At 53.8% G+C, this 14,427-nt stretch overlaps 4 protein-coding genes and 1 non-coding gene across 5 annotated transcripts; 1 reads left to right on the top strand and 4 right to left on the bottom strand.

The window, feature by feature from the left end:
- Positions 1-283: 283 nt before the first annotated feature.
- On the bottom strand, positions 284-365 carry SMAC4_13182. Its single transcript has one exon. It is a non-coding gene; the product is annotated as a tRNA-Ser (tRNA).
- Positions 366-3,718: 3,353 nt separating this feature from the next.
- SMAC4_06931 (uncharacterized protein) lies at positions 3,719-6,735 on the top strand. The gene is made up of 2 exons (XM_003344575.2): positions 3,719-5,527; positions 5,617-6,735. Exons 1-2 carry the CDS (start codon positions 3,727-3,729, stop codon positions 5,676-5,678), a joined length of 1,863 nt encoding a protein of 620 aa, XP_003344623.2. The 5' UTR covers positions 3,719-3,726; the 3' UTR covers positions 5,679-6,735.
- A 236-nt stretch (positions 6,736-6,971) lies between these two features.
- On the bottom strand, positions 6,972-8,579 carry SMAC4_06930 (uncharacterized protein). The gene is made up of 2 exons (XM_003344574.2): positions 7,990-8,579; positions 6,972-7,936 (listed from the first exon to the last, which is right to left on the bottom strand). Exons 1-2 carry the CDS (start codon positions 8,028-8,030, stop codon positions 7,264-7,266), a joined length of 714 nt encoding a protein of 237 aa, XP_003344622.1. The 5' UTR covers positions 8,031-8,579; the 3' UTR covers positions 6,972-7,263.
- Positions 8,580-9,270: 691 nt separating this feature from the next.
- Positions 9,271-11,327, bottom strand: SMAC4_06929 (uncharacterized protein; the record flags this gene model as incomplete). Its single annotated transcript, XM_066090539.1, has 2 exons — positions 9,271-10,143; positions 10,209-11,327. The coding sequence occupies 2 exons, from the start codon at positions 11,325-11,327 to the stop codon at positions 9,271-9,273; spliced, it is 1,992 nt and encodes a 663-aa protein (XP_065945957.1).
- Positions 11,328-12,445: 1,118 nt separating this feature from the next.
- SMAC4_06928 (uncharacterized protein) lies at positions 12,446-14,018 on the bottom strand (the record flags this gene model as incomplete). Its single annotated transcript, XM_003344572.2, has 2 exons — positions 13,725-14,018; positions 12,446-13,669 (listed from the first exon to the last, which is right to left on the bottom strand). Exons 1-2 carry the CDS (start codon positions 13,872-13,874, stop codon positions 12,446-12,448), a joined length of 1,374 nt encoding a protein of 457 aa, XP_003344620.1. The 5' UTR covers positions 13,875-14,018.
- Positions 14,019-14,427: the final 409 nt, after the last annotated feature.

Genomic DNA, 14,427 nt, shown 5'->3' on the forward strand with positions numbered 1-14,427 from the left:
AGAAGCCTGAAAGTCAATTATATTGATCAGTATCGAATGCAACTGAATAATGCGAATCCATGTTTGCAAAGAAGAAAATCGATTAGGTATCTCATTCTACTTTAGAAAGTATCACGATGTTTCAGCATTCGACGCTGATTTTGCAGACATCACATTTTATGCGACTCCCACATTCACCAAAATAGAAAGAAAAAGTCATAGAAGAAAACAAAAAGAAATAGACATTCTTGACACCAGATAAAGTCGCAAAAAGTCAAAAAAGAAATTTAGATGGTCATTCGTGCGACGTGGGCCTGATTCGAACAGACGCTCCCGAAGGAACAAGATTTCTAGTCTTGCGCATTAGACCACTCTGCCACCACGCCGAGTGATTATTGTTGAAGGTCAGCGCGAATCCAGTCCTCATATTCCCCATTTGTGCGCACAGACCACCATGCGGTCAAGCCCCTCTCATCGCTTGTTTCCCTTTTCCAAACGGGACGAGCCCTTCCGTCACGCCACAACCACCACAAATGATCACGATATCACCGAAAAGAAGGCGCGACGATGATCTCCGCTATGCCTCCCCGACGCAGTCGATATTGAACTGAGCCGCAATCCGATCCAGATTTTGCAAAACACGGGACGATTTCACCGTCGGGATTGATTGATATTCCTGCGGGGAACGCACTGGATTCGGGGATCGCGACAATGAGTCCGAGGAGCAAAAGAGGACCCGTGCGCGACATGGACCATGCCCACCAGAATGAGGGCATTCCCAGATCCCATCCCATTACAACCCACCTGTCTACTTTTGACGGGATCAAGTTCCAAAACACCAAACATCTGGACTTGTACGCCGCCTGATGGTGCAAACACACTGAACGTGAGATGTCCCAATGACATCGCAGACGTACGGAAGGATCAGTGCCGTGCAACGTCGTCGACCTGACCTGTGCAACTGTGTCCCTGTCTTCCGTGCGATCTCCAGAAACAGAAACCCTGAAGCCTGAAGCCTGGGAAGCCGAGGACACGAGACACCAGACACCGGAGACCAGACAGTTCTTCAACCCGTCTCCACGGTTGGTATTTTTGGAAGCCATTGGTAGGTTGCATGCGTCTAATCGGACATAAGCAAATTGGCTGCCCTAAGCGAGCTTACCTTACCTACACAAATTTGTCGACATACTCAAGCTGAAGCTCCTTCGGGGGTATCTTGATGTAGACGTCGGGCACGTACACCTCTGAATCCAGACACCTAACCAAAGCCAATAGATGTCAGTAATCAATATCGACCTGAGGAACAAGAGCAACCAGACCGTTGCAAGAGGGCACAGCAACTTAAGCGATTAGAGTATGACAGTAAGGTGATAAGGTTCTGATCTGTCCATCCATCCATCCATCCATCCTTCGGTTCGAATACCTAAGCACGGGGGGGCTGTGCATTAACTTTATCTCTTCGATCCCGTCCCCGGATTTTTGTCGTCGTAGGGCGTAGGGCAGCAGCGATCCCCAGGGGCCGAGGCATCTCTTCATTCTCTTGTCTTGCACCGCCAAAATAAAGGGCGCACTGCCTCACGGGTACCTTCATGTGAGGCATGTGCGGCGCAGCTTCCCGCGTGGCTGTTATCTAGTGGTAGGTACCAGACATGGATAGTTTATTTTGGTGTCGCACACACACCAACCTGGAAGACCTTGACACCGCACAACGACGCAGCAATGGACACTTCTTCGGCCCTACGACATGTCATGTCCATGTCTTGTCCCGTCCTCACGATCTTTTCTGGTCTCGGTGCAGCAGTGTCTTTTTCGTACCGGTCGGCGGCTACGCGGCTAATTGAACTTGAGAGCGATCTGGTGCCGGGGTTTTGGGTCTTTGGGTCTTTGGGTCTTTGGGAAGGAGACACAGCACGCTCGCTGTTGAGTGTTGCCCAACGTCCCAACGAGACCAACGAGCAGACGACAAGACACACACACCATCGCGCTTACCACCCGTGCCAGTCAAGCGCAACCCCTACCCTCCTTTCTACCCGTTGCCAAAACCAGGTACTGCATTCTCTCGTCAGCACCTAGACCTAAACCGTCACGATGCACGCAAGCGAGATGCTGGATGCTGGAAGAAAGCAAATGGGACTGGAGATGACTGGAGGTCTTTTGCCATCCTGATCGCCAGGGACGTGGATGATACCCATACCTCTATGGGATCCATCCATCCAGGTATCCATCTACCTATCCATAGACGAAACACGGCAACGACGGGAGTTATTATCAGATCTTCCATTTTCAGTTTCTGGATGGATGAAATAGATTTGCACTTGACCTGTCACCAGCAACGCAGCAACACAGCAACACAAGGAAGAAAACACCCATTCCCAACCTGCCCGGGAATGAAAGCGGGAGTGGATGTTTCGAAACATCTCCAGCAGTACGGGAACACTCCTTTGTCGCCAAACAGAACTCACACCTCACAGCAAAAATAGCCGCGTCCATGCATCTCCGTTAGACTCCAGTCTCAGCCAGTCTCCCTTTCGCTTGAATGAATGAACGAATGGAATATCAGACTCCTGAACTCCGTTGGTCAGCCAAGGTCGCAGTAGGAGCCGAGAATGGGTGTTGATGGCGCCCCTGCCGTTGGACTGGACTGGAGTGGAAGGGGGTCACGTTTGGCCGTTGCTGACTGACACTACCTACCTACTACTGTCACTGCCTCAGAACCTCTTGGTTACCCTTCTTGGACATGACACCTGGAGTTCATGTCTTCCACTTGATGTTACGATTTGATCCGTGGCTTGAAGGCTTGCTGCTCCCTAGGGCTGATCCGGTCCCAGACTCCCAGGTCCCCAGGTCCCCAGAATCTGTCATGGTGCTGCTGGCTGACGCCATACATAGACACCGCATGCTACATGGTATCTACTAGGTATGCTGCACGATGCCACCGACCGATGCCACCGAGTTCACGGATTAGGGACTGGACTGACTGGAGCGTTCTCGGTTTCCCCTGGGTCTGAGTCTGGGTTTGAACTTTGAAGGCTGCCTGCATGCCGAAGGAATCCTACAACCGAAAACCAAGAAAGCCAGAATTGGACTCTGCCTCTCCCTACAGGTAGTATGTGCGTGTTGTCTGTGCAACGGATTCCTGGACCTGGAGTGAGCTGTTGTTCCAGTTACACTTCCAGGTGTCCCGCCTCACTCCAGCGCCAAGGCAGCAAGCATCCATACATCCCATCCTATCCTGTCTTCCATCCTCCTTTACTCTCAGCTTGACTCCCATGTCCCATTCAAGGTATGTTGCTTCGGCAGTGCGGCACTGCCCTACCGTACTACCCTCTCTCATGATCCCATCTCCCATCCTCGGACAAAGTGTTTGATGGTGTGGTATCGGATTGGTGTGGTTTTGTTTCTGGAAACCTACCTACCTTACCTAGGTACCTACCTGGTAAAGAGGCAAAGCTTCCTCAGTTTCCATCTTGACAACGAATATAACTACCCCGGATGAGAACGACCAGAAAAAGAAAAAGCAATCTAATTCACTACTACCTCATCATCATCACAACTACAAGTACAACACAACATCTCTTCATTCGATTACTCGATTACTCAACAAGAAGATCTATCCAACCTAATACAACCTCAACTTACACTACCTTGCTCATCACTGACGAACACATCGACACAACCTACAAGTACTACATCGTCAACACCCCTTAATTTCTTCTCTTTTCAGTCAAACCCATCACAACCGCCAAGATGCCATCCAGGGTCCCATCCCCCTCGCTGTCCGAGCAGTTCTACTGCAACGACAGTGCCTCCATGTCCTCCATATCTTCCCGCAAACACCTCTACAACAACTCCATGTCCTCCATGTCCTCTCGGCCCTCCACCTCTCGGTCCTCCACTTCAGATTCCCGCCCGAGCTTCTCCTTCCCCGCTCCGCCTTCCCAACCCACCTCATCTACAAAGGGCCGGGGACTGCGAAGCAAACCCTCCAAATCAACCCTCACCAAGACCTTGTCCCCGCCACAACCGACCACCCGCTCCCGAGCAGCCAGCTTCGGCAAGCGGCCCCACGCCAACCCGCCCGTGGTCCCTTCCCACGACGAAATCGCCTTCCCCGTCGGCTACGAAGACGCATGGGGCTCGCGCTACGAGTCAGCCGACGGCCGCACCGACCTCGACCGAGCCAACATCTTCATCACGCGTTTCATCGCCATGAGCTCCAACCCGTGGGTGAACGCGGAGCTGCGGGACGTGATCACCAACCGCGACCTGTGCCGGAGTGTGGCGCACGTGGCGTGGGCGGTGATGCACCGGGTTTTCGGAAACAGACATGCCGATTTCACGGCGACGCCGCTGGTGCAGGCTATGCGGTTCATCATCATCAAGGCGAATATCCCGGCCGATGTGAACGTGTGCGAGAAGGCGAGGCAGGTGGTGGATTTCTTCTTTGATCCGACGCTGCACAGAAATCTGGAGCCGCTGCCTTGTGAGGAGTTGGTTGTTTACAAGTATCCTGTGGGCAGGTTGAGGGTTTGCATTGTCGGTGGAGGGCCCACTGGACTGGCCAGCGCTATTTCCCTGGCGGAGAAGGGAGGTGGAAAGATTGAGGTGCATGTGTGGGAGAGGAGGTGGGTGAGGGATGAGAGGACGGGCGAGGTTGGGTATCCTCCGACTGCCAGGAGGAGAGATCAGGTCGTGACCTTGCAGGATTCGGTCACGGATCTGTTGACTCCCAAGTCCTTCCAAGCCCTGTTTGCTGGGCGGCCGGAGAGGGTCTGGCCTGGTTCGGCCAACATTCAGATTCGCAAGGTAGAGGACAGGTTCCTCAAGAGATGCCAGGATGACGAACTGCGCCACTTGATTCACCTCCATCCCGAGGGTGTCACAAGAGAAGAGCTCAAGAACGGCAAGTGCGGTGACTTCCATGTCCTTTTGGGCACCGACGGTGCTGCCTCCTGGGTCCGCAGAGACTACTTCCGCGGCTACGAGAAGGAGCGTGGTCGGTCCTATGCCCTCGGTCTCGCCTTCGACCGCGGCTCCGTCGGTGGTCTTCCCTGGTCCCAACCACTCAACATGTTCCTCACCCTCGGCCAAACCCGCTACCTCCTCAACGCCTCGGATCACGACGGCAAGGGATACCTGAACATGCAGCTGACTGAAGACGAGTGGCACAAGATGGTCGGTGTGGATGGCGAGCCCGTTCACTTCGGCTCCCCCGGCTGCTTCCGCCGCGAAGACGGATCCGTCCCCGAGGGCTTCACTGAGAACCGCGTCTTCAAGCCTTCCGAACACCGCGACTCCTCACTCTGGAAGTCCATCGAAGACGGGCTCAAGCTCTTTGGCTTCAAGGAGTCCGAAGTCATCAATGTCGTGCGCATCCCCATCGTCGTACAAGCCGTGCGTGAAGGCGTGCAGCAGCTTCCCCTCGAAGACTCCCGCTTCGTCCGTCGTCCGCATGCACTTGTCGCCGTGGCCGGGGACGCCGCTATGACAGTGCACTTCTGGCCTGGCCGCGGTCTCAACTCGGGTATCAAAGCCGGTATCGCTTTCGGTGACGAGCTCGTGCACGCTCTCAACCGTGGGGAGTTTGCCGGTCTTCCTTTGTCATCCATGAAGCACTACAACGACTTCATCCTCAAGCTGCAAGACCGCGAGCACGACAAGCGCAGCATCCCCATTCTCAACCAATCTGGCACCCCTGAGACTCTCGACTGGCTGCTGAAGCAAGCCTCTTCGGTCCCGGACAATGTCGCCATCGACTGGCTCGTCGGTGCCATGACGCAGATTGCCGACCGTCTCGAGCAGAGAGAAGACTGGTACTTCAAGCCGGAGATCAACGTCGAAGCGCAAATTCGTATTGTCCTTCGACAGATGCACTCCCTGACTCTCCGGGAGATGGCGGTGTCCTTCCCTTGGCCCACACGTGAAATGGCCGGTGCTGAAGTCTTGCCCTGCCGCTCTGCGAAGCCGGAGCCTTCCGAGACGAGCAAGAAGGCGGAGCAGAAGTGGCTCCAACAGCTCTGGGGGATCATCAGCAAGGACCCAAGCGCTGAACGGAAGCCCAGACTTCCTGGCTCGGCATCGGGAGGGAGCAGTGGTCGGTTCGAAGCGCCGCGGTTTACGGTGCCTGGTTTGAGGAGCAAGTCGTCGTCGCCAAAGCTGAGGAATGGCGGGTTTATGGACGAGAAGCAGAGCCCACCGATGCCGATGGGTCATCCGTTGATGGCGCGGCAGCAGCAGCAGGGAATGCGGTCGGGAAGTTCATCTCGGGCTGGATCGCCGTCTGCGAGTTTGCGGAGGAGCAATGCTGGCAAGAGAGTGGGAAGTATTAGCAGTTTGCCAGTTCCATTGGAGTTTGGTGGTGGGGAGATGGGTGGAAGGCAGAGGAGTTGCAGTGTCAATCCCGGTGCGCAGGGTCAGGAAGCGGGCAGCAGTGGGGGATTGACGAGGTTGATGAGTGTCAAGAGGCAGCCGAACCAGACGATGTTGTGTGAGGCCATGGCTTTGGCTTTGTTTGGTGTTGGCGAGTGATGGAGGGACCGTGTACAGGGAAAAGATTTGCTTTTTTTCTTGGTTGGAGTTTAGATGCGCAGGTATTGAACAAGGAAGGAAGGAACGGAGCATGGTTTGTTCTTGGTGCTTTTTTCGGCGTCTGGATGCCTGGTGCAAATTGCCGGTTCATGGCATATGGAGCTGGAGTCACTCCTTTAGAACAGTTCACGATCAGATTGATGACTTAATACGATAATCGCTTCTTCGGCTCTTACTTTTCGTTTCAATCATCTCTTCACCACAGTGTACGCGGGTTGTAGTCCCAGGCTCAGCTTGTACCTAGGTAGAGACTCGGCCACCACCGGCTCGTTCATTCCTCAACTGAATGCCACAGCATTGATTCCATGACCCGTCCTGACCCCTTCGCTCTTTCCTTCTCGATTTCCACTTCAGTTCCTCTCACATCAAGCTCCCGTTCAAGATAAATCCCCGCCCAAAAAAGACCAAAAAACATACAACACCAGGGATTCGCTGGTCGTCACCGACCCAACTACTAGTCTGGCCCTCACTGGCTTATCTATGGGAGAGCGGACGGGATCCCGAGTTTTCCAGTGGGTATGGTCGTATGTATTTTATTATCTTTACCTAGAGCTTATATTGTTCTGCACCCAATGCGCTCAACTTTTCCGATCAGTTCCGGGCAGTCTCCCGCCGAGCTCAATTCGTGCTCTTCCAACCACTCTCTTGCTTCAAGCCTTCCATGCTTCAAACCTTCCATGCCATCTCCACTCACAACTAACACCCAGCAGTCTTAACCGCATAAACAGTCGTGCACCCAATCTTATTACACGCATCCGCCGCTCCACACGGGAAACTGACGCTCTCCGTCGGCAATGCCTGACATCCGCACGGCTTGGTGATGGTGCTGGTAGTCGTGCACTGCGGGACGAAGCAAGATTTGCATGCCGTGGCCGTGGCCGTGACGGTGGGGCATTGAGCCGCTGGCGAAGAAGATGAGCAGCTGCCGGTTTTGGTGCTGATTGAAACGGAGGTCACGGTTGCTGTTGCCGTGGCGGTGGTTGTCGTGGGCTTGATGACGGTGGTGGAGATGATGGAGGTGCGGGTGGTGGTTTGGGTGTTGGTTACGACGTCGGTTACGGTGATGGGAGCCTCGGTGGTGGTCGTGATGATGGGGATGGTGGTGATTGTGGTTTCGGTCACGGGGAAGGAGACGGTGTAAGTCGAGATGACGGTCGTGGTGACTTCCTGGATGTAGGACTCGGTGGTGGTGCTGATGCTGGTGCTGATCTTGGTTGAAATCGAGGTTTCCGTTTGGGTTTCGGTCTCGGTGATGGTGTCGTACTCTGTCTTGGTGACGGTGCGAGTGACGGTGGGTGTGCCTGGGTTCTGGGTGGGACGCTTGGTGGTGACGGTGGAGGGTTGGAGGGTGATTTGGCCGAGGATGGAGCTGAGAGGTGTTAGCGATGGTGACAGGTAGAAGGGAAAACAAGGTGAATTTACCTCGCCGCCGCGAGCAACAGGACTGCAATCTTTTGGACCATCTTGACGGCGTTGACTGGGGATAGACTGAGATGGAAGACGAGGAGTTACTCGATCAGTTCACCTTGGATGCCGTCTTATTTCTTCCCTGCGAAGAGGAGACGACCTTTTATCTACATCATCATCATCATCAACAACTTCCCCTCCGACGCAGTCCGTTGTCCAGCATCAATCATAAGCTGGAAATAGCCACCCGCAGATGTCCCTTCACCCATAAGCCCATCCCATCGTCAGCTACCCTAGAAGAATGATACCGCTCAGATCCCTTCATGCTGGAAGTCCCTATATTGCCAGTTAATCACGGAGCCTATCTCTTTCATCACGAACCGAGGAACACGAAAAAGCCAAGACATATCAACATTCGACTTTGGTATACTTTTGTATGCGATTCCCTCACGGTCCCTGGTGTTGAGGAAGCTGAGTTTGTAAGGCAAGCCAATTAGCTCACGCCTTGCAAATTGCCTTGTTAATTTCCAAATAGATTGGTGTTGCACTTTTGACTCCACTAGCTTGTCAACGTTCTGTGGACGGTGGACGGGCTTTTCGATGCTACGCCGGTTTGGGAATCGCGGATCCAGGTTTCCATGGCCGCTGGACGGCAGGTTACCTATAAATAGCAGCTCCGAGTCTGTTGACGGAGGGGCACTGATCTACCCAAACAGGAGAACGTGACTCGGCCATGACCCGATATCTGGGGTATGTAGACTGACTAGTTGACGAGAAAACCTGGTTCTTTTTACTTGTAAGTAATCGGTTCCGCGTTGAAGACGACGAGAGATGCAAAGCTGAATCCATATCACATCCGGCGCCCTGGTTACGAACGTCAAAGGAGTCCTTCCTTGACGACAGATCTGGCTCCTGGTGTTAGCTTCCGTGGCTCTTAGCGAACAAGGTGTTCAAAGGTATCGTGTCCATTCTGTATCGTCTTCACCACCTATCTTTTGTTGCTTTTTCCATTCTTTCTCTTCGGTGGCCGCATGCAATCATGCTATTGAGCACCCTGGATGGACCTCTCCCTGACGGTCGGGCCTCGTGAGGAGTTGATGACAGGTTACCGACTGGGAGTTCCTGCTGCCTGCCAGTCACACACTCATAACTTCCGCCAGAAACGACAGGAAGCTCCAGCCTCCCGGACCCTGAAGATCATGCCAGCCCCATGAGTAACACACCTTTTTCAAAGATTCCATACTCTCCATCCTCTCCTTTCCACCACTCCCCAGTCATCACCCCTCAAAGCTTGACTCAAAGCTTGACCCTCCCCCCCTGCAACTCCCTCCACCCCCTCTCCCCAAACTTTACATACCTCCCCTTCCCATCGTGGTCCAACCAATACAACTTATCCCCCTCCTTACCATCCTTCCCCACCGTGACCTTTCCGGGATCAACCCCCTGCTCCCTCAACACTTGTTTCTGCTGCTTCATCGTCCCCGTAGTCTGCTCTCCAACTCCATCCCTCATAGAGGTAACCCTCAAAAACAGCGGAACCGCATACTTCGGCAGCGTCTTCTGGGCATGTCTGGCCAGACTTTCCAGTACTTCTTCCCCCACCTCCCCTTCCCCTTTAAGTGAAATAGCAGCACACCCCGCCCGTCCATCATGATTCGGCAGTTGCACACCATAAACATTCGCCTCCTGAACAGCAGGATGCATCCCCAAAGCTTGCGCCACCTCCGCCGTTGACACATTCTCGCTTTTCCATCTGAACGTGTCGCCTATCCTATCAGAAAAGTAAAGTTTCTTTTCGGAATCCCAGTGGACTATGTCGCCCGTGCGAAACCACGCGTCGCCCTTCTTGAACACATCCCGTAAAATCTTGGAGTTGGTGGCTTTTTCGTTGCCGAAGTACCCTTGGAAGCGGGACTTGATGTCTTTTGGTGGAAGCGCAGCGAGGAGTTCGCCGGGCTCGTTGGGGCGCGTGCGGGTGCAGAAACCCGTGGAAGGGTCGCGGTGGGGTTGGTCTGATTCAAAATCGAGACGGACGACGGCGGAGCGGGTGTTGGTGAGGAAGTGGGAGAGAATGCCAAAACGGCCGATGGCGCCGAGGGAGAAGGTGTTGCGGGAGCGGTTCCATGTCCCCAAAGGACCTTCGGTGGAGGCGTAGAATTCTAGGATTGTCTTTTTGTTTGCGTCAGCTTTGCCGTCCTCATATCCAAGCCGTGAAAAGGGGGAAAGGGACTTACATCAACACCAAACCTCTCCCTAAACCTCTCCCAAACATCCGGCCTCAACCCATTCCCACACGCCACTCTAACTTTATGTTCCTTATCCAAACACTTCCCCGTCAGGGGATCAACCTCCGGCTCCGCAACCGTCAGGTATCGACAAGTCTCGCCGACATACTGAATAATCGTCGCCTGACTAGCTCTCACATCCTTCCAGAACGTTTTCGTCGAAAACTTCCTCCCCACCGCCACCGTCGCGCCCCTGAACAACGCCGCGCACACGCCCAGACACGAAGCAGATGAGTGATAAAGCGGCATGCACGTGTACAACACGTCGTCTGCGCGCATGGAAGTTCCCTTGCCGGTGAGCATAGCTGCCATGAAAACTTTGGTCCAGCTGACGATTGCGGGCTTCGGCAGTCCCGTCGTCCCGCTCGTATAGATCAGGATGGCCATGCCGACATAGGAATCGACCTTTCTGATTTCATCCGGGTAGCGCTTGGGTTCAAGTTGGAACCTCTCCTTTTCCGTCTCTGGACCTAGGACGACATATTCCATCCCAGTCCCCTTTTCTCTTCCTCCTCCTCCCCCTTCTTTCTGATGTTGCACCTGCACCCCCGCCTTGACTTCCTCCGTCAAATTCCCTTCCACTTGCGGATCAACAATCACCAGTCTCGCTTTGCTCTCCTCCAACGAATGCGCCAGCGGTTTTCCCGTAAGATTATAATTGATAAAAGCCGGCGTGGCACCGATACTCCACAGCCCGAACCAGACAAACACAAACGTGTCGGAATTCATGGCCATGAACGCCACCACTTCCCCCTGCTTCACCTTTTTGGTCTCCCGCAGCCAGGTGCCATATCGCAGAACTTGCTGGTAGGTCTCACGGTAGGTGTACGATTTACCCTCGAACCAGAGAAAGGGTTTGTTAGCGGTGGATGGGGACAGGGCGTGCGCTTCGAGGCGGTAGAAGACGTTGACGCGCCCGGTGCGAACGGAGTTGAGGACGTTGAAGAGAGTGCCGCCGGCTATTTGGAGCCAGAGAAGGTCGTGCTCTAAGGAAAGGGAGGCGGAGAGGTAGGATGCTGTGGCTGCGGTGGCGGCTGCTGCGCCGGCGATGGCCAAGGGGGCGGGCATGGTGGTTGCCGTTGGACTGTGTGATAGTGGGAGCAGAAGGGAGGTGTGGTCTGAGAGGTGTTAGATGAGGTCTTGGTTTCGTCTTGAAGTGACTTACAAGTCAAATAGATGATCTTGAACTATGAGAACTCAAGAGTCAAGACCCTGGAGATGAAACACTGAACTAGCATCAGACAAAGACAAACGAAGCTCGAACGACAACGGCGAAGGGAAAGGAGCCACTTTTACTTGCACTGTTGTCGTCCCCTTCTTTACAATTGACAACTGTAGCTAGCCCTTTCTGGGGGGTTACTGAGGGGAAGTAGGGGAGTTACCGAGGCAAAGGGGCCCAATCTTGAAGGCTGAAAGGCATGACAGGGCTGAAAGAGGGGGTTTTCAGGAGGATCAACATGAGCTAGTTGAGGTTATATGCAACCCTTGGGCCCTGTGGGCTTGAAAGGTGCATGAGGTGGACATCTTAATTTCTTCGTAATTTTGTTGATGACTACGAAAGCTTCTGTCAACTCGTCTTGGAAATATTCTGGCAGCATGGTGAACAAGACTCGAGAGTCCGAGTGGTGAATTATACGCGGTAAATGGGTGCTTACTGAGGAACAAGTGCCTACACGTGTAGAACGAGTTTAGTCCAATCATCTTGCAAATCTTCATCCAACCTCTTGCAGAAACGAATGCGATGAAAGTGTGGGGAAATCCCCATGATCCCATCAATCTGTCCGTCTTCTTTTCCATGTGCCAGAACATGAAGTCAGAACAAAGGCCAGAAACGCCGGGGAGCGCCTAGGCACGCACATGGCAAGAAAAAGGGCTGAAATGCGGGATAGCTTCAGAGCCCGGTGGCTTGGACTTTGCGGGGAAGTTGCTTGGCAGGGCGGCGAGGAACCATACACTGGAGGTTGGCGAAGTTGGGCAGGGCTGACCAGGGTCTATCATTGTGAATGGAAATGGGAGGTCCCTCGAAGGGACGAAGAAATTGAACTTGGAACCGCGCCTGGCGGTAAACTTTTCGAAATCATTCCTGGTAGCTGGCTCAAAGAAAACCCTACGATATGGGTCGTGTATACGTCCTACTTCCACCTTTTTATTTTCCACCTCCGCTTCAACCGTCACAGCTTAGACAGTCAATTCCTTTGCTCATCCAATATGCAAAAGGCCTTGAAAGTCTCAAACTCGTTATCCTCGCTCTCGAGCACACACTCGGCCGTAGCACCGATGAAGAAAACATGGCCCATCTTGATCTCCTGCACCTTGGGACCGACTGAAATCTTGCCTTGACCCCTGGTGCAAATGATGATGCTTGGGCCATCGATGGGGTTGAAGGTGACCTTGGAGCCCTGACTCTTGAGGACGGAGCGGACGACGCTGAACTCCTCGATTGGTGGGTTATACTCGGTGGTCTCTGATTGCGAGTCGATCGCAGCTTGGTTGAGCGTCGCGCCAGCTTCGCGCTTGCCCTTGACATCCTTGGTATAATCGGTAGCCTCCATCTTCTGGTTCTCAATGGGCGCATAGTCGTAGGTGAGCATGTTCACGAGGGTGTCGACGTCCTTGAACTTGGGGGTGAAGCCAGCGCGCACCACGTTGTCGCTGCTGGCCATGCACTCGATGATATCGCCGCTGATGTAGGCGTGGATGTCGTCTGCCCGCAGATAGATGGCTTCGCCGGCCTTCATCTCGACAAAGTTGAGGAAGAAGAGAACGAAGAGGCCGTAGTCAGCGCCGAACTGTCCGTATAGACGACCGACGAGCTCAGAGAGCTTGGCACCACCCGGCGTGGGCGCAGCGGTACCGGCGAAATCAGCGCCAGAGCTCTTGGCTGACTCGACGAGCTTCTCGGCGGCAGCAGTCATGTCCTCCTCGGACGTAGACATGAGCGCCTCAAAAGCGCTTTGTAGCACCTTCTTGTTCTCAGCCGTAACCTGCTCCGATTCGTTTCCATCGTTCTTGTTGACGGTCTCGACAAACTGCTTGGCCTTCTCCTCGCCTACCAGCTGTCGCAAAGCAGGCACATTGTCGAGAAAGTGGGCAATCTCCTTCAACGGACGGAATCCGCAGAGACCCTCGAAGTCGCTGATGGCAATGGCCATCTCGGGCTTGTGGTTATCATCGGGGTAGTTCTTGGGGTCGCGGGCGTGCAGCTTCTCGGCGAGTTTCTTGTTGGGATGGGCCTGGATGGACAGGGCTTTTTGGATGGAGAGGACCTTGAAGAGGAAGGGAAGCTTGTTCTCGTAGCGCTCGGCGATGGCGGAGGAGAGGAGAGCTTGGTTATCTTGGACGAGGTCGAGGAGGGTGCGGCCAGTGTGTTTGTCCTTGGACGGGTTGGACGGGTGTGTGCCCATCCATAGCTGTGGTGATGTGGTCAGATTGGGACCGTGAGTTGAAAGAAGATGTATTTCTTACCTCCGCATATGGCTTCTCGTCCTCAATCTTGAATTCGCCTTGATCAAGAGAGGCAGCAGCAAACTGGGCGGCGCGCGACGAGTTGCCCTTCTTTCCCCATTCGTACGAGTTGACCCCGCACTGGAGCTGGATGAGAGGAACTGGGAGCATGGCTGCGGATGAATGCGGATGAATGTCAGGACCGAGTCAGGTACGGATGGGGCCGATAGTCAAGAGGTTATGTCGACGGCGGTTGGATGGTGATATATATCATCCGATGACTGCTTTTAACGACGATAAAAGACGAGATGGTGATCAGGGGAAAATAAACAGCTTCAGTTGGGACGGAACCCCTCATTCCGTACAGTACGTCACTCCAAGAGGACGGGACGAACAGCTGAAACACCTGTGGAGGCCCAAGCTGAAGTCTAATTTAAGGTGTCACTAACAAGTTCAGGGCAAGAGCTAGTGGCACAGTGTTTGTTAGGGGACCCGCCAGTCCGTGGGTACGGCTAGGACCATGCACTAATAAGAGCAATGTCTCGTCGGCTGGGCCCCATCCGAGAGAGCAGGGAAAGTAAGGTATGAAAACATTTCCAACCATCGACGAAACAAGGTGTAAACCTCAAATGACTGTGTATTCCCAAATGACTACAAAGCAATCTCACAAAAGACGACACACAGCCCAGACAAATGGTATCAGTCTATTCCTTTTCTCGACCCC

This window comes from Sordaria macrospora, chromosome 2, assembly GCF_033870435.1.
Source record: "Sordaria macrospora chromosome 2, complete sequence".
NCBI classification, from domain to species: Eukaryota; Fungi; Ascomycota; class Sordariomycetes; order Sordariales; family Sordariaceae; genus Sordaria; species Sordaria macrospora.

What these genes read in the sequence shown, in the direction of transcription:
- SMAC4_06931 (XM_003344575.2), top strand. Translation starts at nt 3,727, where the DNA reads ATGCCATCCAGGGTCCCATCCCCCTCGCTGTCCGAGCAGTTCTACTGC. An exon ending in CAAAGCCGGTATCGCTTTCG is followed by an intron (nt 5,528 to 5,616) that starts GTGACGAGCTCG and finishes TTCATCCTCAAG; the next exon opens with CTGCAAGACCGCGAGCACGA.
- SMAC4_06930 (XM_003344574.2), bottom strand. Translation starts at nt 8,030, where the DNA reads ATGGTCCAAAAGATTGCAGTCCTGTTGCTCGCGGCGGCGAG. An exon ending in CTGTTGCTCGCGGCGGCGAG is followed by an intron (nt 7,937 to 7,989) that starts GTAAATTCACCT and finishes AACACCTCTCAG; the next exon opens with CTCCATCCTCGGCCAAATCA.